We start from the raw sequence: 24,102 nt of genomic DNA on the forward strand, positions 1-24,102 counted from the left end.
AATTATCTTTTACTTAATTTTATTTGATGGTGTTGTTAAATAAGCTTAAAATCAATGAATTAAAAATAAATATGTATTAATGTTCGATATTACCCCCCAAAAGCCGCAAGGGAATGCAATTGTAACCAAAAATATATTTTAGTTACTATCAGGTGTCAAAGTGTCGAGGTTAGGTCTGGTCGGCCTAAGCCATGGCGTCGCTTGTGCGAGCGCTCCAGCGACTAAGGATTTCTACACCGTCGAGCTTAACTTCGATAACTCCCGTCGTATCGAATAACAAGCAATTACTGCCTACTTATAACCCTTTATATTATGTCACAAACCAAAGTACTGGTTTCTTTAATAAATGTCGGTATCTAGCACTCGTATGAAATAGTTTAAAATAAAAGCCGCGCCTTGATAGTCGTTGGTTTGTATTTTAGTACCCGCTACCCATTTATGGAAGAGCGCCACGTCTGTGAGTAATGCCGGAGCAAAAAAAGGTCGCGGTAAAGGAGCTGGTAAGATAAAGGCTATCGATTTAAATAGGGGGCAATTTATCGGCGTAGGCAAGACCAACATCATCTGGCCCGGTTTGAACTCGCCCGTTATCAGAGGGAACGAATTGGTAAAGCGGCAAACGTTACCGGAGGATCCAGAAAGGTTTGTTTCACCCATTTCAGTTCCAATATTCACCAGCTACCTGAGAGAAATTGATATATTTTTATTTTTGCAGAGAAGCCAAAATACTCAAATTGCGTGATTCTGTAAAATCGTTCAGGTTTTTAAAAATTCATCCGTTCGAAAGAGGATGGTGTGGAAACAAATGGCCGGGCCGTCGTATGGGCCCCCCCGATCCGATAGGAGAATGTATGTTTAATTATCATAATGAGATATTTGCACACAGTAAACAAAATAAATTTTCATCAATTTGGTTTATAACACTGATTTGACAGAAATATTAAATTGAAGATATATTATGTACATGGTAAATTGAACTAGAAAATATTCATACAATTTTTTGCAATATGTACGTACAAATCAGATGCACGTGGTGAGATCTCTTCTCTTTCGCTCACTCACACATAAAGTAATGGGCCTCTAAATAGCACATCGCCAATTGGCGCGTTTATTGCATATATTACCACAAAAATATGTCATATACTTGTGAAAATGTACTTTCCCACGTTTGACCTTCTATTGCATGTTTTTTTTTAATAGCTCTAAACAGTTAACATTAAAATTTGGCTTTATTAGACAATATAATTTCTTAAATATCCAATTACATCAATTTTAGTCGTAAATTATTTATATTCGAATTTTGATTTTTTCGTCTATTCTGTCTATTATATCCATACTTTGATCTACTTGCAGTGAAAAATATTATTTTTTTCTTCTCAAATACAAAAGCATACAGCATTTATATATATTGAGTTATTAGAGTAAGTAAATGATTGAAACAATTAGATTCATCAATTCTTACTCTAGCATATACTTGCACACCTGGAATACCTTCGAAAGCTTGATTATCCCTTGTTGGATCAAATTTACTAGTCTTCTGGGATAATATTATTATTAGTATTAGTGGCAATTTATCCTTTTTTTAATAATATTGATTGTAATATATATTATATTTGTATACACGTTTTTTTTCATTATATCAACACTGGTTAAATAACATATTTGATGATATATTAATGTGAAAAATCATAAAGAACCTACATATTAAATTTAAATAAAATATCTTAATTAGTTTACAAGTTATAGGGAATCTACTAAAAATATAATTTTGACTCAAAATAGCCCGGTCACCAAGCAAATTTCAGTAAATAAACCCAACGTGTGAAGCCGTTAAAATAATGTATAAAATGCGTTGAATCAAGAGTACAGTAAGTTCTCGACTTACGCGGTTAATTCGTTCCAGAAAAATTCGCGTAAGTAGAGGAATACTCGTCCGATATGTATTAAATATTAATACATTCCCCCAATCATCCGAACGATACTTAAAATAACTAAATGCCGTTATCTTGTATGTATACATTAGGTTAAAATGAAAATAAAAGCATTATAAAAATTTATTCTATGTGTAAAATGTCTACATACATTATAATCTTAACTTTTTTACAAAATAAAATGAGAAACATAAAAATAATATTTATACATACATATCCATTAAAATATCATGTCATAATGTCTATACTATTCCATTTCAATATCTTTAGGTGTTGGATTTCTTTTATGTAATAAGAAACCGTACTTATCCAGTGAAGATTGTACACTAGATCTTTTTTTCTCATAATAGATATTTTTATAACAGGAAATAGCGTCCTGAACTGCTTTATTGGCTTTCTCAAACCAATCAATGTCGGGATCTTGTGCTTTTAAACCAGCCATTCCTTGGTCTATCAAATTGAGGCATTCTTTCATTTTTTGTACTAAAATTCTTTTGTTTCTTTGACTTCCTCCTCCGAATCACCGCCGTTGTTTCTATATTCTTCAAGTTCTAATAAATCTTCATTGTTTAATTCCACTCTATGACTTTCTAACAATTCAATGAAATCATTTTTACTTAGATTTAAATTTAATTGGTTTGTCATTTCAACAAGATCATTAATTATGTTATCTTCCTGCATGGGGTCTTCAACAACTTCAAAAAATTGAGGAGTAAGCTTCTTCCAAACGTTTTTCATGGTAAACTTTGCAATTTCATTCCAGGCAAAAACTTCTTTCAAAAACTGTGTGAGTGATATACTGTTTTGCCCTTCAGTTACCTTTATGGCATTTCTAAAAGTCCTTAAGTAATATTTTTTAAAGCTTTGTATTAGACCTTGATCCATAGGTTGTATTATAGAGGTCGTATTTGGGGGCAAAAATGCTATTTTGATATGTTCGTGATCACACGGTGGATGTCCCGGTGCTTTATCAACCAGGAACAAAAATTTACGCGCAAATATATATCAACATCGATATTATAACAAATTTAAAATTTTCGAAATTTGTAACCGCGTAACTACGAATTCGCGTAAGTAGATACCGCGTAACTCGAGAACCTACTGTATACTGTATTTATATTATATATGTACTTAATATTAAAATAAAAGTTTTTATTGTATCACATCTCTCATACTCATGCCGAAACTCTTGGACTTTTATCAATTATGCATAGTAAAGTTCATCAAATTAATTCCTTGTAATACATTACAGATCTCTTTGAAGGATTCGACACCATATGCTTGGAATACAAAGCTCTCCTAACCATGAAAAGTCAACTGGGCCGAGCGAGGAAAATGAGTGCTCTTGTAAATATACCTTTTTGATCAAGCCTATTAATATTACTTTCAGGAATCGATTAATGTTTTAATTAAAGCAATTTTAATAATTTATCTTGTGAAAGTCAGAATATCTCTACGAAGAAAGTAAAATGAAATGGAAATACTTGACATTTGGGCAAACTCAATTGAGATTCAAAATGTCAGCACTTTTTTTTACAAGCCTCACTCTCCTGTGTCAATTCAGTGAAACAAATTATTTAACTCTTTAATCGCCAGCGACTTTTCAGTGAGTTACCAGTTATTCTCTTCAGTTATCTGTATCTCTTTCTTTAAATAAATATAAAATTCTTGGTTTACTGAATAATGAAGCTTTAATAATTAATAAAAAATAATTTGTTTTTAAAAACGTATTTGTTTAAAAAAATAATCATCAAAGGATGCGCCCGGTGAGTCGCTGGCGTTCAAGTGGTTAATAAAGAACATCCGCGCCTTCATTTCTCATTCACCAACTTATGTTTCGTTATTAACCCTTTGATTGCCGAAATTCATTAGTTACTTAAACGAAAATTGTCAGATTTAATGACATTGTTGAAGAAAGAATCAGATGCAGGGGAAAATAATATATTTTTTTTTTATTTTCTAATAAATAGATATTTAGATAGTAAACACAAAAAGTTCGGCAAATTAATAGTTAAAAAAATTCAATGAGGATTCTTAAATTCGTGACCTGATAATTGATTTTAAATGATAAGGAATTAATACACTTCGTAGTTTTTAACGTATTCACAATTATAAAAACCGAGAGAAAATTTATTTTTCTCTCGGTTTTTATCGATATTTTTTTTTATCCAATTATTGCAAAAAATCGACTAATTGTCTGTAAAATATCGTTAAATTAAAAAATAATAATTTTAATTAGCCACTTAGACAACACCCGCACATGTGCAGGATTTCATTTGGCGTTACACCGGGGGGAGGGGGGCATATGTTTATATTTTTTATTTGAAACATTAGATTTTTGCGCTAAGTAATTTATTTTAGTTATATTTTCTTATGCAATTGCGTATTTTATTTTATTTCTCAGAATTTAAAACAATTCCGCAAAGATGAAATTATTTATTATGAATCATTATTTTGATTGTTCAATTTTATCATTTATAATTTTTTACCATTTAAATAAACACTTTGTTCCATAAAACGAATTCCTTGTGCATTTATGTAAGGTTCATCTTCGAAAAAAGAATTCGTTGTAGAGTTATTCATGGGGTATTCACGTTCTGACCAATGCTCGCTGGCTCGCACCTGAATGCACAAAAAACTCGTTTTATGGAACAATTATTTTATATATTGCTCATTTAAATTGTCCTCTAAAAAATTTTTTTTTCTCTTTTTTGAGTAATTGCTCTTAAAAAATTTCTTTCATTATTCTAAAAAAAGGAGAAGAAAATAATATCGGTTTTTGACACCCAGAATATTTAAAAAGAAAATCTTCACAGGAATAATTTTTTTTAACCAAAAAATGCAATCTGAGACAATAATCCCGTAACCACAAGGCTTCCATTTTCGAAACATAAATAATTCCTAATTTGTAATTACCTTAAGAAATGTAATTTTTATGCTATATCTAATTGTTCTGAAGCTTCATCTAAAATATTCATATTATAGTCATCATCTTCACTACATTCAAATTCATTTTTGATAGTTTAAAACATCCTTCTGGACTATTAATTTAAAAAAAATGTAATTAACTTATTAATAATTAAACCATTGAAATGTAAGTACAGTCCAAATAAGAATGAATTACTGCAGAAATACATAAGATGTTCACGGTGATATGTTGCAATACAGACTATTGTATCAAGCACCCGCTGCATCTACCGACCCATTCTAGGCAGATCATTTTTTATTAATTCCAGATGTTGAATGAATAGGTATTTGATTGTAGAATCAAAAGTTTGTCTCTTTTTAAACCATTACCTGATGTTTCAAAAAAAAAAAAATTATTCAAGAAACAGCTTAAAAAAAATGTCAAGCCCACCTCGTCACTGGAGTTGCTGGTAAAACAACAATTCTGCAAATTCGGTCATAGTTGACACCGCCACAAATGTTTTTCGAATGCATTTTTTGTTGAGGAGCGTCTAATTATCTTGCATTTCGAAATAAAATAAAAACGCATAAAGGATCATGTATTTTAGAGCGGCACTAGTCACTCGGGCATATTATGAAAAAATGGCTAACTGTTTTGCTCAAGTATACAAACTGTTTCACTCTTAAGATTTTTTCAAATTTCATTTGAGATAGTATAAACGAACATTCATATAGTTGAAAATCGAGCGAATTCAAATCATCGATAAAGATCCCTTATTTTAAGTCATAATATGAAGCTTTTGTGTAGCGGATGATAGAATCTTTGATGTTTGTAGTGCGTAACAGGCAATGGAAAGGGTTTGGCTGGTTTCGCGGTCGGAAAATGTAAAGAAGGACCTGCTGCATTAAAATTGGCCAAAAACAGAGCCGCACAAAAGCTAATATTTTTAGAAACTTGCAATAACACAGGTATATATAGTAATTCATGAATATTATTACAAAATGAAGCCTTGTATTTATTGTTATATTTTCAGTATATCACAATTTCTTCACACAATTCGCTAAAACGAAAATATTCGTCTGGCCAAAGCCGGAAGGATACGGATTGAAGTGTCACCGTGTGATCAAAGCAATATGCCGAATTGTCGGAATAAAAAATTTACACGCTAAAGTGGAAGGACCGACCAATACGCAAGCTATTGTTAAAGCGTTCTTCATCGGACTAATGAGACAGGTATTTTAACGTGATTTGATTTTACTTTTAGCTATACTTGATTTAATGTCGAATGTTATTTAGAATACGCATCAGGAAATCGCAAATCGTAAAAAGTTGCATTTGGTCGAGTTTTGTAAGGAAAGCCATTTCTACCCGAACGTACTCGCATCACCTAATACCGAAGTGAGAAAACCTGAAGAAATCGAAGCCCATGAAATATTAGATTATGAACAGTACAACTTCAAAGGAAGATTAGTTTTGGAAAAGCAAAAATGGCCTCCCTTTTATACCAAGTTGCGCTCCTGGAAGAGGTGTCTGAGAATATTGGAAAAGAGGCGCAATCACAATAGAATAAAAATAGACGCCATCACTGAATACGGCCAGTTACAAAGCTTCCTCAATGTCGCTTATCCAGAAGAAGTAGTGCCGGAAGAAAAAGAAGGAGAATAAAGTTTATGTTTTCATACAGAATTATAATTTTAGAATAAAATAATTAGATTTTTAAAGGATGAATAAAAAATATCTATAAATATCAAATAGTTTTTATATATAAAAAAATATACAAAACATAGCACAAATCATTTTAAAAATATTCACAATAATTATATAAGGTATATGAGATAATATGATATAAAAAAGCATTGGAAATAATATAAACTTTTTTGATTACCGTTTTACATACATGTATTTATATTATTATTTAAATGAGTCATGATGTAAAATAACAATACAAATTTACAAAAAAATACAATAAACTATTTTTAACTTATAATATTAGACATAAAAATTGATAAATTTTAAAAAGAAAGAAAATAAATGGTTTTATTAAGTTTGTTTCACATGAAATACCCAATTTTTATGAGATGTCAAGTAGTAGAGATCAAACTATTTTATGGATTTATAAGGGAAATAGTATGTCGAACTTTTATTGCTCTTAATTATATATTGGCAAAAGTTTTTCGAGCGTGTCATAAAACTTTTGCAAAAAAGGAAGTGTTATAAAAATAATATGTAAATATACATATATTTTTTATAATCTATTAAATAAAAAATCCAATATCAATATAGCTAATGTCAATTAAAGTTACAAATGACGCATACGTGAGTACGCAGCTTCTATAGATAGTTTTACAAATGTCTAATGTTTTAATAGTGACGTCGTTGAAGCTAATCCGTAACTCGCAAGTTTATCTAAAAAAAATTGATCAAGGCAAAGTCTGCTCATCATCTGGAGGTAGTAATTCACAACTTACTTAAAATTAAGTGTTATTAAGATTTTTATAAATAAAAGACATATATATTAGCAAATCAGAGAAGATCGTTGATTAATATGATACTATCAAAACCAGACACTCCATATGAAACAACCTGAAGTCAAAAAATACTGTTGCAACTCTATGATTTTAAAACATATCTGACCAAATTTTTATTTACACCATATTTGACAATAAATATAGTATTCCCATCAGACTTTATTACCACCTAGTATTTTTCCCCGAGTGTACATCAATTGTACACGAATTGTTGAGAGCATTATCTTTTATTACAAAAAAGGCACAACTAAATATCTTATATTTTCATAAGCATTATGGCATCAATATGAATTAAAGATTGTATAGATTGATTAACTATCACTATAAGCACCAGTGTCTAAATGGTCGCTGCTGTCCGGAGCAGCTCGCCATTTATCTCGATGATCTTTATGATCGGCAGGAGCCAAAGTGGCTCTTACGCCCCCCAAAAAGCCAACCGCAGCTTCGCTCGCCAATAAAACTGGAGCGATAGCTGTGGGAGGCAGTTGTCTTAGTACTCCTCCGACAGCTCCGCTGTAACCTCGCGCTGCTCGTTCAGAAGTAGCCACGTCGGCCAAGGCTTGAGCGGTTTCACCCAATCCCTACAGAAGCAACGATTATAATCTGGTATTATATAAATATTAATTTCATAAACTGACCTCTTTGACTAGATGATATGCATTTGTAATGCCTTCGCGAATATCTTGCGGCTGTCTAGAACATTCGTGTCGACGACGCCTCTTTCCTCTTGAACCTCTCAAACCCGGACTTGGAGATACCATATCGTAAGCAGTTTCAGCCGTAGCCTAAGATAAAATAATTAATAATAGACATCGAGTTAAATAAAATACAATTATTTTAATTACTTGTATCAAATGAATGATCCTGGCCGTTATATCTAGTGCTGCCATAGCCGTAGAAGTCGTGAACGATGAAGCGCCTCTTTGTAATCCACGCACAAGCCTACCGTCCCTCTGATATTGTTCGATTGGCAACCAAAACAAATCTCTTATACCTTGGACTGAAATTTAAAACGGATTATATATTTACATATATATAAAATACAACTGAACTTTTTTCTTCTTACATAATTGAACTAAAGAATGCATCGGCCCAACTCCTCCCAATAGACCCGGAAGCTGTCTTCGTTTAATGTCGCTGAGCCATTCTTGCATGGCCCATTTAAACAGTCGTTCGAAGCCAAGTAAACCGTGCCTGTATGACAGACTTTTCAATCGTAATTCGGAACAATTCAACTGAGCAAGTCCCATAAGTAATCCAGCCAGCGGTCCATGCGTCATATCGACTCGTTTTCCCTGATAATCTAGACGGATCGGTACATCGGGACTAAATACGATATTCCTAAAAAAAATTATAACGGATAAAATTTTGAGATGATCCTCGTCAATTTAATAATTAATACCTAAAATAAATAGGAGCATCATCAGATTCTGCACTCGGCGCTTTAGTCAAAACAGGGTCACTCTTGCTAATAATATTTTTATTGCAGTGGAGTTTCATATCTTCTTCTAGCAATATTAAATTTTCAGAGACTAATCGTTCAGCTTCATAACTGTCCATTAGTGCATCGTTATTATCATTCTCTATAAAAAAAATTGTAAACATCAATATCACTTTAATTTTATAACAAATATTTTAAAACACACCTTCTTTGATCGACAGAGCATCTTCACTGACGCAATCACTGTTGATCATCACATTGTCTATTTCGGTACCAGTTTTGCTGGCGTTAGATGCTCTTCGCGAATTCAACCCTAGACTTTTGCTCGCCGCTTGACCGGTGTTTACGCTCATGATCGGAGGTTGATGAGTCGGTGTCGAGTGACGCGAAGAACCTCCGATGCTATGCAAAGATTGGTTCGACCCGGAGTTAGTCGAGTTCATCGGGTTTTCTACAATGATAAATAAAAATTGATAAAATATAAACGTAATCAGAAATAATGATTTTAACGTTACCTTTAACAGGATCCGCTTCACCAAATTGATTAAAGAAACCAATCAAGAACAGTAGAGCATCTTGATCAATATTGAACCGCAACGGAAGAATAGAAACCTTCAAACAACATTCTTGCGCAGAAAGTTTCGGATCCGGACGCAGATGCACAGCTTTTATAACAACCTAAAATTACAAATTTAAATGAAAATAATATAGATTAATATACTGTACAATCGCTCAATGATTATCAACCATATTTGCGTGCTTCTGTTTTGGTCTTTGATCCGATGTGAATTGATACAGAAACTTATTGATCAGACTCGACGCCAATCTATCTCTGATTTCCACTGAAGATATTATGAGCACTTGCCGAGATGCTTGTTCACCGTTATTTGGATAAGTCTCATGTTGAAAACGAACCTATGTATGAGAAAATAAAAATTATATAGGCAAAGTATTTTTTGAGCCAGAATTTATATTACATGTGTCAAAATTAAGATTCTCAATCGAATATTCAATTATACTATCTCAAATAAAATTTAAAAAATCTTTGAATGAAACAATTTGTATACTTGAGCAAATACAGGTAATCGTTTTTTCTCCCAATATGCCCGAGTGACTAGTGCCGCTCTAAAATACATGATCCTTTATACGTCTTCATTTTATTTCAAAATGCAAGACAATGAAACGCTCAACAAAATATGCCTTCGAAAAACATTTGTGAATAGAATTTTGTGGCGGTATTCACTATGACCGAATTCGTAGAATTCGTTCGTTGAAAGAAACAAAATATTGGAAAGGCCCACCTTTATTATCGTTTAACACTTATCTCAATAACAGGTGTGCGTCGCAAATTTTTGTGAAGTTATAAGTAATTTGTTGCTTCAAAACTTTGATATGTTAAATGTTGAAAACTACAAATAATTGAGAACCCTATTTTTTCCAGTTAGCAAGTATTTTGGTGCCAACTTATTTGGTTGGGCTTGCAACATTGTCAGATGTCAGCATAAAAAGTCAAGCATGTTCTCTGCTACCGCTCTGTCGTTATTCTCGCTTCGTTCTGAATACCTTCGCGTCCTACAAACAACTAAATAGATTCGTTGTGTTTTAAATGTTCAAACCAACTCTCGCTCGCACCTAACAAATCTCAACAGTTCTAATCACAAGATCATCCTATGTTTAAATTCTGAATGTCCTATATTTTTATTCTGACCATTTGATATTTATTCTGACCCAAAATAATATAATTATGTCCGTTCATTATTTTTATTGACAATATTTTTTTTTATTCTGACCATGTTGATATTTATTCTGACCTTGAATAATATAATTATGACCGTTCATTATTTTTATTCTGACCGTATTGATATTTATTCTGACCGTATTGATATTTATTCTGACTCTGAATAATATAATTATGTCCAGGCAGTTAATAAAATTCTGACCGAGATTTGATTTTTATTCTGACCAAAAGTTGATTTAAATTCTGATAATCTGATTTATTGCCAATTATACATAGCAAAAAAAATTGCTTTAAATTAATAAAAAAAAAATACCTTATTCAATTGCAGTTCCATTAATATGTCCTGGCGTCTTCCAAGCCCTCCTTTGTGTCTCCAAGGTATTTCTCGAGGACTACCCGGTGTACGATCTTTCGGTTGAACTTGAGTAACCGATTCGGAGGTCTTATTGTAACTCATACCTTGATAATATATGTTACGCTGCGATCCATATAAAGCCGAGGCCGAAGGAGTTTTCGGTAAAATATTGTAAGGATCCCTATAATTCAAAAATAATTTGTATTACATTCGACTTAGTTTGTATTACCGTTTACCGAATTACCAAACTTTATACAATTTTTTCTTCACAGCTCGTGGAAGTAACATAGTTCTATATTTATATATAAATGAATAAACAAACCTATAAGAAGATGATGGCGAATGTCGTGAATCGTTGATTGTGACAGTTTTCTTATTCGACGTCGATGTATTTTTACTATTACCATCTCCGCTCTCGACTACCGGTAATTTATAATCATTCCCACCATACATGTGCCATATTAAAGTCATCTCGCAGAGTGTATACCTAAAATATATATTCATATCAATACTGCAATATTATATTCAAGCTTTAAAGAAAGATCCCAAACCTCAAAACGGCCATTGGAAAATTTTTCGGCGGTTTTAACAAATCGGTTTTTCCCAACGGAACAGCAAAATGGTTGTCGGTGATCTGAACTGGTTCATCTGTGAACCATTGAATGACAGGCTCGACCGTGTTCCTCTTGACAGCCGTAAAATCTTCACCCAATATGCAAAACTCATCATCCGTATTATCACTCGAAGACTTAGTACGGGTCTAAAATATAATCAAATTTAGACGCTGGGCCTCCATTATACGAAAACATAAAATCTACACATACCTTCGCCGAGTCTGTTCTGATGTGAGCTGGAACATTAAAATCACCCAAATCTTTAGCAACAATGGAAATAGGAGGTTCAGCCGTGACGTTAACAGTTTCGTTAGCGATCTCGGTTTCTTGCTCGTCTTTCACTTTCGGAGCGTCCGTATTACATTCTACCATATTCGAGAGGTCGATCTCGGAAGAATTTTTCGAATCTTTACACATCGGAGAGCTGCCTCTTTGCAGGGCCGATAAATTAGATTCGTCGGGAAAGTAAAATATTTCTACGCCCTCCTCCATACCACCCTCCACCGTTTCATCTTTATCTATACAAGATAATCGTTACAGTCGGATGCTTGTATAAAATACCATATATAAAACGTTATAGAGAATTACCTCCTAAATCCAGATTCTCGATCATGGCTTCGGCCATCATCTCATTGACGTGTTGAACTTGACTCTTTGACAGCTCTCTAATTTCTTCTAAAGTTCGATCAGTGACACCTATGAAAAATATACGTATGTTTTAAATATAATCTATTAAAAATCATGCATTAACGCCATCTAACCCAATAAGTCATTCTCCCTCGAAGGGCTGGAATCTCTTTCACTCTGACTATAAAAAGTACAACCTGCGTCGCTACCCTCCGAATTGAAACTTTCCGGATCGTTGAAGTCGCCGTCGTTCGCCAGGTATTTAATGAGTTTACAGAGTGATTTGAACGAATCCGAACACGTCCTCATGTGCACCACGTTATTTGATGCTCTTAAATCGACTCGGGGAGCGGTAGACGATGACTGAAACATATGAAAGAATAATTAAGACTGTTGTGGGATGTATGTTTGTAGAACTATTAAATAATACCTTTTCATTTAGACGCAGAGAAAGCTCAAATAGTCCTAAATCAATGACGCACACAAAATCTTTCCTTAAGTTAATGTTTCTATCCATCTTGACTTCGTCACTTAAGAACAATGCACAGTCTTCCGCAATGAATCGAAGATTTGAAGCGTTTGTCTTAGCAACAACGTTGCTCGAAATACTGAAGCTTCCAAGAGTTACGATTGCGTGTAGTGGCAAATAAAGAGGTCTGAAAATTATTGAAATATAACCCAAGTATAAAAAAGGACATGTTTTATAGATTTGAAATAAATATATTTTGTAGTATATAAATATATTTTTACTAGCGAAAATATAATTTAACTGATAGGCACAGTGAAATTATATGCTGCTCCGAAATATCTATGAAACTCAATTGGATAGTTTCGAAATGTTTTATTTTCAGTTAAAATTTAAACCTAAGCTAAACGAACTAATCAAACCCAACTTGACCTAATAAAAGTTCTAAAACTAACTATATTATTTGAAGGGGTTGGTTTTTTTTATTTTAAATATTGTAATATTTTGTCGAACCGTGTCACATTTGACACATTTTCTATTTTATTGTACTAAGAGAATTTATGAGGTCTATTTTGTAAATAAAAATTCACATTAACTTGTCAAAAACAAAGAAATTAACCATTAAGTGAAAAAATCGCAATTTTCATAAAATTTTGTATGGCAGCCCGACAAATTTAATATGAAATTTATTGTGATAAAATAAACTATTTTTTTTAAATTTATTTCGATGCAGTTTCTTTTTCTAAACGTTTTTTATTAGATACACTTTTATGTAGGATTTTTTCCAGCAAAGTTATGAATTAATTTTTTAGTAAAATTATATTTTTATATGAAAATATAACTTTATCAAAAAATACACATTAACTATTTTAATTTACAAATATAAGTAAATCAGTGACATATATTTGATTATAAACAACCTAGCTCGATTTTATTTTAATTATTCAATACGATATTCATCAGTATGGTTAGGAAAATCTAGGAAAACTTAATCTATAATGATCGATCGGAATTATAATCATATAATAATCGCTAATTACGATCTCCTAGACAAGAAAGAAATTGAAAAACAATAATATTAATATGGGATAAGCCCAGATCTATTGTGCCAGCAAAAATCTTATATTATCATAAATTTGAAGTAATTATCATAATAACATAACATAAAATCATACCTATAATCTATGGCACAATCCCAAAGATGAACATGCAGCTCAGTTATGACGGTGCTTGGCTCATAACCAGGTATCGAATAATCTAAAACGTCAAACATATCCATGACTTGATTTAACCAAGTGTGTTGAGAGATCATCATGATATGATATAACGTCACATTCGAAATACCAGCCGCAATTTTAATAGTCTGAAAATCAAGTTATAGCTATAGCAATTGGTACAAGGAATATTCACAAAGTTCTAGGGTATGTTTCAGGATTTTCAATTAACTGTGTATTCCACGGCTTTAAAATTGCAGAAGTATATCCAACCAACAACCGATGCCGAGTCAACAGCAAGAACTCTATGAACATCCTTTTATATTAACCGATTTTTAAATGTTACCTTAAAACCTATGAATTCTTTATTCGGCTTGATGCTTATTGCTATGCTCAATATTTCTTTCTCTGGATTATGATTCCGAATTGAAACCGTCTTACCGGATGGATACATAGTGTGTTTCAAATGCGACGGTAAAGAACAGCCGTATATCCTGAGCGGATTGTATTCGGACGGCATTGGAATCAATCCTGAAACAACATCTTTTAAAATATTTTTCAAATATGATCATAAATCGTACGTATTAAGCTAACCACAGTGATAAAGATTAGCATCAGTTGCCTGCAACGACATGAGTCCTCTGCGCACATTACCGCCGACTCCACCGACGTGACAAAGCGAGAGTTCCCCAACCAAAATCACTATTTCTCCTTGTTGAACCGGTAAAACATGATTCAAGTTATCCTATACAAAATAACACAGATTTAAATATGGAACTAGAAGTGTAATAAATTTAATAATATAAAAAATCTTACTCTAACGGGTGTATACATTGTTAGTTGACCCTTTCCGATTTGCAGATGAAAGCAAATATTATTGACCTTACCGCATTTATCGTTCTTCAGCGTGGATTGAATGTTTTTAGATTTAGCCTTTGATTTTTGGTCATATACTGAATAATAGACGTTGCTGTCTGTCGAAGGCGATGAACTATCTGAGTCTGAATCTAAAAAATGATAATATTTTCGTTGATTAATTACAGTTTTAATAAATAATATGTATCTTTCACTGTTAAAATTATATGTATCTTTTTCCGTTTCCTGTACTTTTAAATAACCAAGTACGACCCTAATTGAAAATTAATCTTTTGAGAAGCTAAGATCCTATATAATTGTGTTATAATTAGGGATTGCAATAATACCATTATTACCGAGAGAAAAAACAGTCAATACCAGTATTGACATTATTAGTTTTATTAATTGGTAATAAAAAATAATCAGAGTACCGCTCGCATGTTTCATGTTTTGTAGATTTTTTTGTTTGATTTTGAATTGTGTTTTTATTACATTACAAATCTAATTGTCATGTTTAGTGTCTTTAACCCTTGAAAGTCCAAAGGCATGTATATATGTCATGCTCAATATAATTTCAATTTTCTGAAGCCTTTTAAGTAAATTGATGAAAAAATATTTAGAATACTAAGAGATACTTTTATTAATATATTATATTATGATAAAAAGATTTGGTAATTCCCAACATGTTATATTTTAAATTTACGTATATATTTTTTTAAATAAATTAAATAACCGTTTTTAACTACAGCTGACTGTGCTAATAAAGAAAGTTATAAAATCAATAGTAGTGATGACGAAAAGTTATTCTTTTACAATTATAATTTGGCTGACGATGATAATGTAATTGACAAAAATACATTTGCATTATTATGAAAATAATATTTCTGTTAGTGAATATAATCAAGAAACTAAGGCAAATATTTCCGATAGCGAAAGTGATAATACCTAGTGAGATTTTGCCTATGAATTTAAATCGTAAACATTTATTTATTGACGACGACTATGATCAATCAAAGAAATGCTCATGGATTATTTTAATGCAATTGAGGAAATGTAAATAGTAACGATGACATTTTTCTTAGGCAATGTGCAGACAAAAAATTACGACTGTTTTCATGAGCATATCGATTTCTTTCAATTGTTTTTAACAGCAAACTGAATGCTTTATTGCTAAGGTGATGCCGTAATATATTGTTGAATGTTAATACATGCTTGCGAATTTTGCGAAACTTTTATTTGAAGACATTGAACGAGAATGTAGTAACTATTGTTGTATTCATGATTTTTTTTAATATAAAAAAAGGTCAAATTTTGGCTTAAGCTACCGACATTTATGAGAAATTATCCGTCTGACTATGAATATTTCGTGTTTCAAGAAATAAGAACTGTTCAATCAATCTTCCTTACATTCAGGCTCTTTTAAAAATACTTTATACGCTGATTTTTTTATTATTATCTACGAGTATCATTAAGACGACTGTGTACAAAAACCTTTTTGTACCAAAAATGCGGACAGCAAGTTTAGGAAAGCATCATCTTTGACAAAATAAGTTTTTATACCAAGGGCCAGAGCACCACTAGCCAATTTATTCCAATAAAAGATATTCCTATATTACTCATCCCTTTTTATCAGTTACGATTATTCGAAAGAACTTTATGAGGAGTCCGTATAAAATTGAAAATCTGTTTGTTTAAAATACGACATATTTTTTCCTAAAAAGAGATGTTTATATATTTTTATTTTAAGTAATTCATATTTAATATTTATTTTAGAATATCTTAATAATATTGATTTTCAAAAGATTTTTCTCTCATATATTTATTTATTTCTACTCATGTTAAACGTTAATTAAATTTAAAAAATACTATTAATCTACTTTAATATCCTACGCCGACACTAACACTACTTGGTTAATCCCCTACAATAAGCATCATTTTATTCTCTGCTTCTGTTATCTAAGCCATAGATACATCGTCTTCAGCAAATACAACGGATGGAATTAAAAAACAAAAAAAATCCGGGACCACCGGTATTTCATTTTGTAGTACTGAGGATCAATTTTTGCCCCAATACTGGTATTACCAGTATTGCAAACCCTAATTATAATATTTATATACATATATAGATAAAAGTTAAGAACTCACTATAATTTGTGTTACTTTTACACTTTGAAAATAACTGATATGAAGAGTCTCTCATATTGGATTTGGTAAATGAATCCATATGAATTGATCCCGATATGGCGGTGTCATGATGCTTGCAAGCTTTCGGCGCCGATGGCTCCCAGAGCAACAAATCTGAATTAATCCTGTTATATATGACCTCGTATAGAAGTTTAGAACTGAAAAATTAATATACATACAAACACATCATTAGACTTTTATATACATATATGTATAACAATATTAATAGATACTTACGGAAATTGCATGCTAACGACAGGTAGACTGCAACTAATTTGTATTAAAGAATTCTTCATTGAGTATCCGATAAAATTTTTAAGTTCAGATGAATCTCCCGGAACAATGAGATCTTCTAAAAATACTCACATATTTATAATTGCTATAAAAACATATTTTATCTCAATCAATCATTTGATTAATACCATCGTCGTCTTTACTGTGTGGCGTATCACTCTCGTGCACCATTTTTTTGGAGCTGAACGGTCCTGGTTGTTCGCCTAAATTCGGATTTGTTGCGTTTAGCCTGTCCATAAAAAGGGCCGAGTGTCCCATAGCGCTTTGGCTCATATTCGACGATCTATGCTCTCCTTTAGACTGGAAATAATAAGATGATTGCTTCCATGGCTCGCCGACTTCCCCGTCACTCGAAGAGTCTACAATGCCGTCTTGAAACTGACTCAGCGTTAGAACGCTGATGTTCATTCTGCAAAAATGTTCAAATTAATAAAAAAAAAATACATCATCAAAATAATTAAATTATCTAACTTACGTCGGCCAAATGAAACTCGAGATATTCATATTAGTCTCAGGACCATCAGAGTTAGCGCGAGCCAAATGTATCTCGGGATCTTTCTCGGATTTCTAAAATTAAAAATAATTAGCATAGGAATCGAGTTTGAGTCTATAGTTTTAATTCGCATATTTACAAGATAATATAAATCGATCTGTTTCGTTTGCAACTTGAAGTCCGTAGATGACTGAGTGAGCGTCATTGCATTAGTGATCGTTGCTTCGCGTAATTTAAAAAGTAGATAATCGTCTCTGACGTTTCTCTGCCACCACGGAAGCCTCGACATATCGTGGACTGGCCGTAGATCGGCAACGGGAAATCTAAAACATTCTCAGAATTCAGCATCAGTAAAATATGACATATTTTATCAATACATACCTTAATCGCGCGTGCAGCATGGGACATGTTATTTTAAGTTCCGTGACGTAATCCAAAAACGCTTTAGACTTTTCTGACGACATTTCTTTGGCGTAAAAAACATTTCTATTAAAAACTTCGTTCCTCTTGCAAACGGACTCCGAGTAAAAGATTGAACTCATCCTATCCATAATCGATATGTCAAATTCGGCCACACATTGATCCATATGAATTCTAAAAAAAAATATATCATAAATATACAAACAACATGAATCATAAATTACGTAATAATATAACAAACCGAAATTCAGTCCTAGGGTATGCCAGTTTACGTTCACCGCCTATTTTAACAAACTTTTGCGAATTATTAAACGATATTTTAACATTTGGCAAATTGGATAGATCGCTTGCGTAATGTGTTTCATCGCCTGTTGATGTTTTCGAGTCTGAAATAAGTAAAATATTGTTAAAACACCTAGTTTGTACTACAATATAGTTTTAAAACATACCTAAACCAAAACTCAGCACATGTACAATCTCCAAACTTTCCTTATTGTGGATAGAGGTGTAAAGACACTCCCTGACGTCTACCTTAGCCATCGTCAAATGTCCACACATGGCTTGTCCTTGAAAGTTTGTCTTTTCATTACCCTCTAGAACCAGAGGTGCTGCAATTATCCTAAGCAACAATAAATTCATTAAAACATCAACAAGCTGAGCTTAAAATTATAAAATATGTATACCTCATATGATTGTGATTCAATGCAGTATCGAAATTCTTATTGGCTTTCTCTATATCTTTACTTCCGTAGCCGGACAATGCGAATAAACCTAGCTTTTTAAAGAACGACTCAGATATGGATTTCATTTGATCGACACTCCTGGGTGATAGACATTCATTTTCTGAAGACGTCGTTAATGTAAGAATATCCTACAATATATCAATATTAATATCATATCATATATAAAATAATAAAAATAATTATACTAAAATCACCTCATGTAATAAGATTATAGCACACGAAGAGATTCTGACGTGAATGTGTGATGTTTCAGCATTTGGATCACCTTCGATTAATGGTACTACAACACAAATATATTAAATTATTATTTAATACACAAAGATCCATAATTTATTAGTATTTTTTTCCGACAATGGGAAGCGACTACAATGGTTTCGCTTATAAAGTCACCAGGGAGCCTCTTGCTTCATTAGAGAAGATATACACTATCGGTCAAAAGTTTAAGACTAAACTATATTTTGTTGATATTCTTAAATAAATTAGAAAAATTGAAGACCTTATATGAAAAAATGGCAATGTCCACTTTTTTCGACATTTGTTTTATTGTCAAAATGGATAGTGCTGGACATTCTCTACAAACTCCGTTAAGGAAAAAATCGTCAAACTACCATTCTCATAAAAATAAATGATAGCAAAAATAACACTACTTTTGGAAAAACAACCAACGTCCAAACATTTTGTAGGAAAAACTCCCAATGTCCTAAACATTGGTGGTTCTTTACATTAAACTGACGTGTATAAATTTATAACTTTGAATGATAATTTATGTTTGTCTTCTTCTTTAAAATTTAAATAGGTTAAAATAATCAATAACATATTTTTTCTCATATTTCGTGTAAATATAAATAATTTCATATAACAAGTTTTATATTCCTTGTTTTTATTAAATGCGAATTGTTCACAGACACAACAGTTGAATTTAAAAAAATGTGATGATATATGTATGTATAGTTCTAGAAACTATCACAAGAGGATTGAGCAGCTTATATTACAAAAACGCCACAAAAACACAAGAGCAAACGCATCACGTGCATACCCAGAAAAAATACTGTCTGATACAAATTAAATCAGAATATAAAGTAACAATATTTTTAATAGTTAAATATGGATGGATTTGTGACTATGAACATCTCTACTGGTTTTTGTTTGAAATTTTGGCCAGTAGTGTACATTATAGGCAGATTTAACAGTACAATCATTGTTCTAAATAAGCCTTTTCTTCCATTCGTTAAAGTTAATAAGAAGAAACTTCAAATTTTGTTATAGAAACCAGTGACAATGAAGGTATAAATAAAATAATTCGTAAAGCTAATTAAATTTTACTATGAAAACAGATATGTCGGAAAACTGTATTCTTAAATATTTCAAGACTTACCTTTTTTACGCCTCGAATCACGAGGACTGCCACTCCTGCCGTTCGGAGGGATATTCGATATCGAACTGCTGGCGATTGAAGTCATGCTACTGGTCATTGATCCAGTGGATGCGAAACTGTCAGTCATTAATTTATCGTGCCTTGACGCAAGCGGTAAAAACTTTTCTTCTTCTTGATCGCTGTCATCTGTGTTTCAAAATAAACATGAAATACGATTCAACGATGATAATGATTCACAATCATACCTATATTGGCAGTGCTCCATTTGTTCTTGGTAAGTAAGTAAGATATTCCGTGCTCTCCGGTCAACGAAGCCAATTCACCTGTCAACTGCGCCTCTACTTTATCAAAATCGTGCTTCTGCATCGGTTTTGACTCCATACATAAAGTGCCACGCAACGGAACATTGCTAAAAATATATGTGCAAATTAGCATCTTATCTTCGATTGACAAATCAATCTTTATACCTATTGTCTTCTAGATGAGGCGACGATAGTCCATTCACGAGTTCTAACAAAACGTGAAACTGTCTCGGACTCAATATGGCCGTGATAGAACCGAGAGTGAGTTGAAAGTCGACCTTAGGTCCCACAGCTTCCTCAGACTGCTTCATCTTTAATCGCATCTCTTGCTTTCCGGATATCCGAGCAAAAGGTATAGGATTCGACGAATTAACATTTTCTTTGACATCTTCCTTACTGGGACAGCTCTCTTCGTTCGACGAAAAGTATTGGCTTTCGCCAGACTGAAATAAGATCATTTAATCAAATATGATTCAAAGACACAAATAATCAATCGGCACTAATTGATTAATATTTACTAAAACATACAGTAAATAAAACTTACTTGCCTTATTATATACGCTCTGGTTCGTTTCCATGATAGAGCGTGAAAAAGTTCTTGCCACGGAGGGAAATTCGTCTGTATAAAAGGTGACGCCTTCAAAAGAGACTCTCTTGGTTGTGAACGTGGAGATTAAGTACGTTTTGTTCTTCTCAGTTGCTGATAAATCTAACGGGGGATCACTTCCCGCTTCGTCCAAATAATCAATACTAAAACGAAAACCAATGAAATATCAATTGAACGACTAACACTTCAATATTATAAAGCTCATGGAATTACTTTTTAATATTGATTTCCAGTGCCACACCAGTTTTGCTATCAACTGGCACATGCTCAATTCTGATGGTTGTGTTTATAAATTTCACTTTCACCCGGCAAAGTACTGCAAATAAAATATGAATAATTATTTTCTGCAAATAGTTTGATTATCGCTGCATGATTAAGCTCACTTGAATCTATGGTTTGCGCGAATCGCTCTATGCCTTCGACCGGCTGAGGCGCCGCCTTTTCGTCGCCTTCTTGTTTCAAACATTCGGCAGCTAGTTGCATGGAAGAAGTCATCGAAGACCACATGGATTCGAACATGGAGGCAGCCGCCTCTGATCTTTGCCTCGGCTGCACAGTTATTTTCAAGCCGTTGACTCGGACGTATGAGTCGTCTTTCAATATAGTCGCCCACGGTATGGTGACGCTCACTTCTTGCACGTAGCCGTCGACGATTTCGAACGGCCATCCTTGTGTTTCGCCTAATTCGTTCAAAGCCTAAAAATAAAATACGATACACGATAAAATAACTTGAAACACACGTAGCATTGATACTCATTTCAGTCGTATCATTATTAAAACGTTTAACAATAGTTTAATCAGTATATATATAATACTAGTAAAAAAAACAACTTGTTATTTACATGAATAGAAATAAGAAAATAGTATTAAAACCATTTTCAACAAACTATAGTTTGTAGTCAAGAGAGGTGCAGAGGTTTTTAATAACAAAATAAAATCATCGTTAAGTTTGTAATTGAACGATCAAATTTATTATAATTTTTATTTTCTATTATAGTTAAAAAATATATCATATCATACAAAAAACATTAGTTATGACGACTCACGTAAAGAATATTTACACAACTGTATTAATTGCGTTCCATTTTTTTACAAATAAGTAATATGCTAGTTGAATTATTATAATAAATTAATTGACCGTTCAGATCCCTCGAAGAAAATTCTGCATCTAACACAAATAGGGTTAACATTTACTACTGAAGTCAGTTATGATACTCTTTGAATGCAATAAGTACGTATATTAAGTATATTTAAAAATATTACCGTTAGTAGGGGCTGCAAATCCTTTCAAAATTTATTGAAAATACATAAATAAATAACTTGTTGAAAATATGTAACTAAGACATTTTTTATTGAAATTAACACATTGTTTGCGGAACAAGTAAATTTACGTTTTTTTTTTCAATTGTAGCTGGTACCTACGTTTTTTTGTTTCATCAGGTTTCTTTTGCTAACGATGTCATTGCTCTCCGTTAGAGCACAGTTCACACTACACAAAGCACTTTATATATTTTTTTGTACACAATTAATGGTAATAAAAATCAATAATGGTTAGGAATTACTAAATCTTTTTACCGTAATATATTGATAGAAGTATTTCTGAGTCAGTTAGGAAATTTTATCATCAAGTCATTTAAAATGGCTTCAAAAAATAGAAAATATATTGAGCATGACATAGATGCCTTTGGACTTCTAAAGGTTAATGCTTGTCTGAAATGTATTTGGCCCGTAGCTGTTACACAGTATAACAGAATAACACTAATATTAAATGAAAATATTAACATATTAATTAATATTTCTCAATCTTTGGGCATGGAGGTCCTGAACAAAAAGGAGAATTAGACGAGGAGAACTAACAGGAGAATTTTGATCGATTTATACAAGTAACAGTGATGAAAGTTTAAATAATGAAAATTTGAATGAAATAAATTATAATTTAGAAAATCTGAATAAAAAAATAAAATTTAACTAAGTGCTCTGCATAATTAAAAAAACACTTTCAAATATCAAGAATTTGTAAGCCTACCCTTACTCCACAGCATAGTATACAACTCTGTTGATAAATAAACAATTGGCATCGATTCATATATTTGATGAGATTTAAAAGTTACGATTGTACCTATATTGTATCAGCACTAGCTTTATATGACTGTTTTAATCAATTCTGTCAATGAATTCAATACTCACAAAACTTTTTAAGCTATATAAGATAATAAATGGCAAATTGATAATTTTGACATTGAATTGAAAAAAATGAGATAAAATGCGTCGTCGTCGCGTACAAAGCTAATTGCGTCGCTAAACAAAGAACAGTGCTAAAGACAAGGACGTTCGCTCCGAACCACGTGCAGCGGTAGAACTGAAAAATGAGAATTGATTAGGAACGGGAACTCGCCTGACAGTCGAGGGCCAAGCGCTCGACGACTCCCGTGCCGTCGTAGAGGTCCACGCTGAGCTGGTCGAGAGTAAGCTTCTCCTCCAGGAACTGGCCGAGGTAGCGCTGCAGCAGGTAACGACACGCGCGCTTCTTAATGCTGTCCGACCACGGAGCGTACCACGGCATGTTGTAGCGGGGCGCAAAAGCGACCGCCGCGACGCCCGCCCAGACTTCATACGAAAACAACGAACGGCTGACGGATCAGTGTTGCCAGTGTGCGATTTCAAATTCGAATCGGAATGAATGTAAAAGGATGACCCTTCACCGGCTGCGGTGGAAGCAGGATTACGAAGACAGAGTCATCAGTTTATTTTTTTCCAGGAGGTGGGCCAAAATTGACTAGCCGGTGATCATATTTTTTAATATTTCCATTTCATTAGAATTCATAGTATTTTATTAAATGACATGCATTTTTCTGACCAAATTCAAACAAGTCCCTTAGGGATGTGTCGTAGTACTATCGGTAAGGAAAGCCATATTATTTTTAAGACATAGTGTGATATCGAAATACAGACAAACTAGGAATGAATATGCGAGATGCGACGTTTGTCTGTATTTCTTCCGCTTATT

At 32.7% G+C, this 24,102-nt stretch overlaps 2 protein-coding genes across 4 annotated transcripts; one reads left to right on the plus strand and one right to left on the minus strand.

Annotated features, from left to right (window-relative positions):
* Positions 1-140: 140 nt before the first annotated feature.
* On the plus strand, positions 141-6,591 carry mRpS5 (mitochondrial ribosomal protein S5). Of its 2 annotated transcripts, none has more exons than XM_088191197.1 (7): positions 141-348; positions 423-642; positions 716-1,320; positions 3,081-3,278; positions 5,675-5,807; positions 5,873-6,072; positions 6,136-6,591. In XM_088191197.1, exons 4-7 carry the CDS (start codon positions 3,237-3,239, stop codon positions 6,502-6,504), a joined length of 744 nt encoding a protein of 247 aa, XP_088047323.1. In that variant the 5' UTR covers positions 141-348; positions 423-642; positions 716-1,320; positions 3,081-3,236; the 3' UTR covers positions 6,505-6,591. The 2 variants fall into 2 exon arrangements, with proteins under 2 accessions (XP_088047323.1, XP_088047322.1); XM_088191196.1 differs by having other exon boundaries at positions 716-849; positions 3,184-3,278.
* On the minus strand, positions 6,583-23,735 carry Atg2 (Autophagy-related 2). 2 transcript variants are annotated; one of them, XM_088191195.1, is made up of 36 exons: positions 23,491-23,735; positions 21,479-21,791; positions 21,309-21,411; positions 21,037-21,238; positions 20,654-20,931; positions 20,432-20,595; positions 20,187-20,372; positions 19,006-19,091; positions 18,752-18,939; positions 18,518-18,687; positions 18,310-18,454; positions 18,030-18,242; positions 17,788-17,971; positions 17,631-17,722; positions 17,284-17,564; positions 17,099-17,210; positions 16,823-17,019; positions 14,639-14,829; positions 14,417-14,567; positions 14,169-14,353; positions 13,784-13,971; positions 12,573-12,798; positions 12,277-12,505; positions 12,104-12,211; positions 11,726-12,033; positions 11,453-11,661; positions 11,224-11,388; positions 10,860-11,082; positions 9,556-9,723; positions 9,324-9,486; positions 9,014-9,259; positions 8,770-8,950; positions 8,434-8,708; positions 8,213-8,367; positions 8,006-8,152; positions 6,583-7,948 (listed from the first exon to the last, which is right to left on the minus strand). In XM_088191195.1, exons 1-36 carry the CDS (start codon positions 23,656-23,658, stop codon positions 7,679-7,681), a joined length of 6,870 nt encoding a protein of 2,289 aa, XP_088047321.1. In that variant the 5' UTR covers positions 23,659-23,735; the 3' UTR covers positions 6,583-7,678. The 2 variants fall into 2 exon arrangements, with proteins under 2 accessions (XP_088047321.1, XP_088047320.1); XM_088191194.1 differs by having other exon boundaries at positions 17,099-17,213.
* Between the last annotated feature and the right edge of the window lie 367 nt (positions 23,736-24,102).

Source organism: Plectrocnemia conspersa, unplaced genomic scaffold, assembly GCF_051122295.1.
Source record: "Plectrocnemia conspersa isolate PC_06_02 unplaced genomic scaffold, ASM5112229v1 ptg000008l, whole genome shotgun sequence".
In the NCBI taxonomy this organism is placed as follows: Eukaryota; Metazoa; Arthropoda; class Insecta; order Trichoptera; family Polycentropodidae; genus Plectrocnemia; species Plectrocnemia conspersa.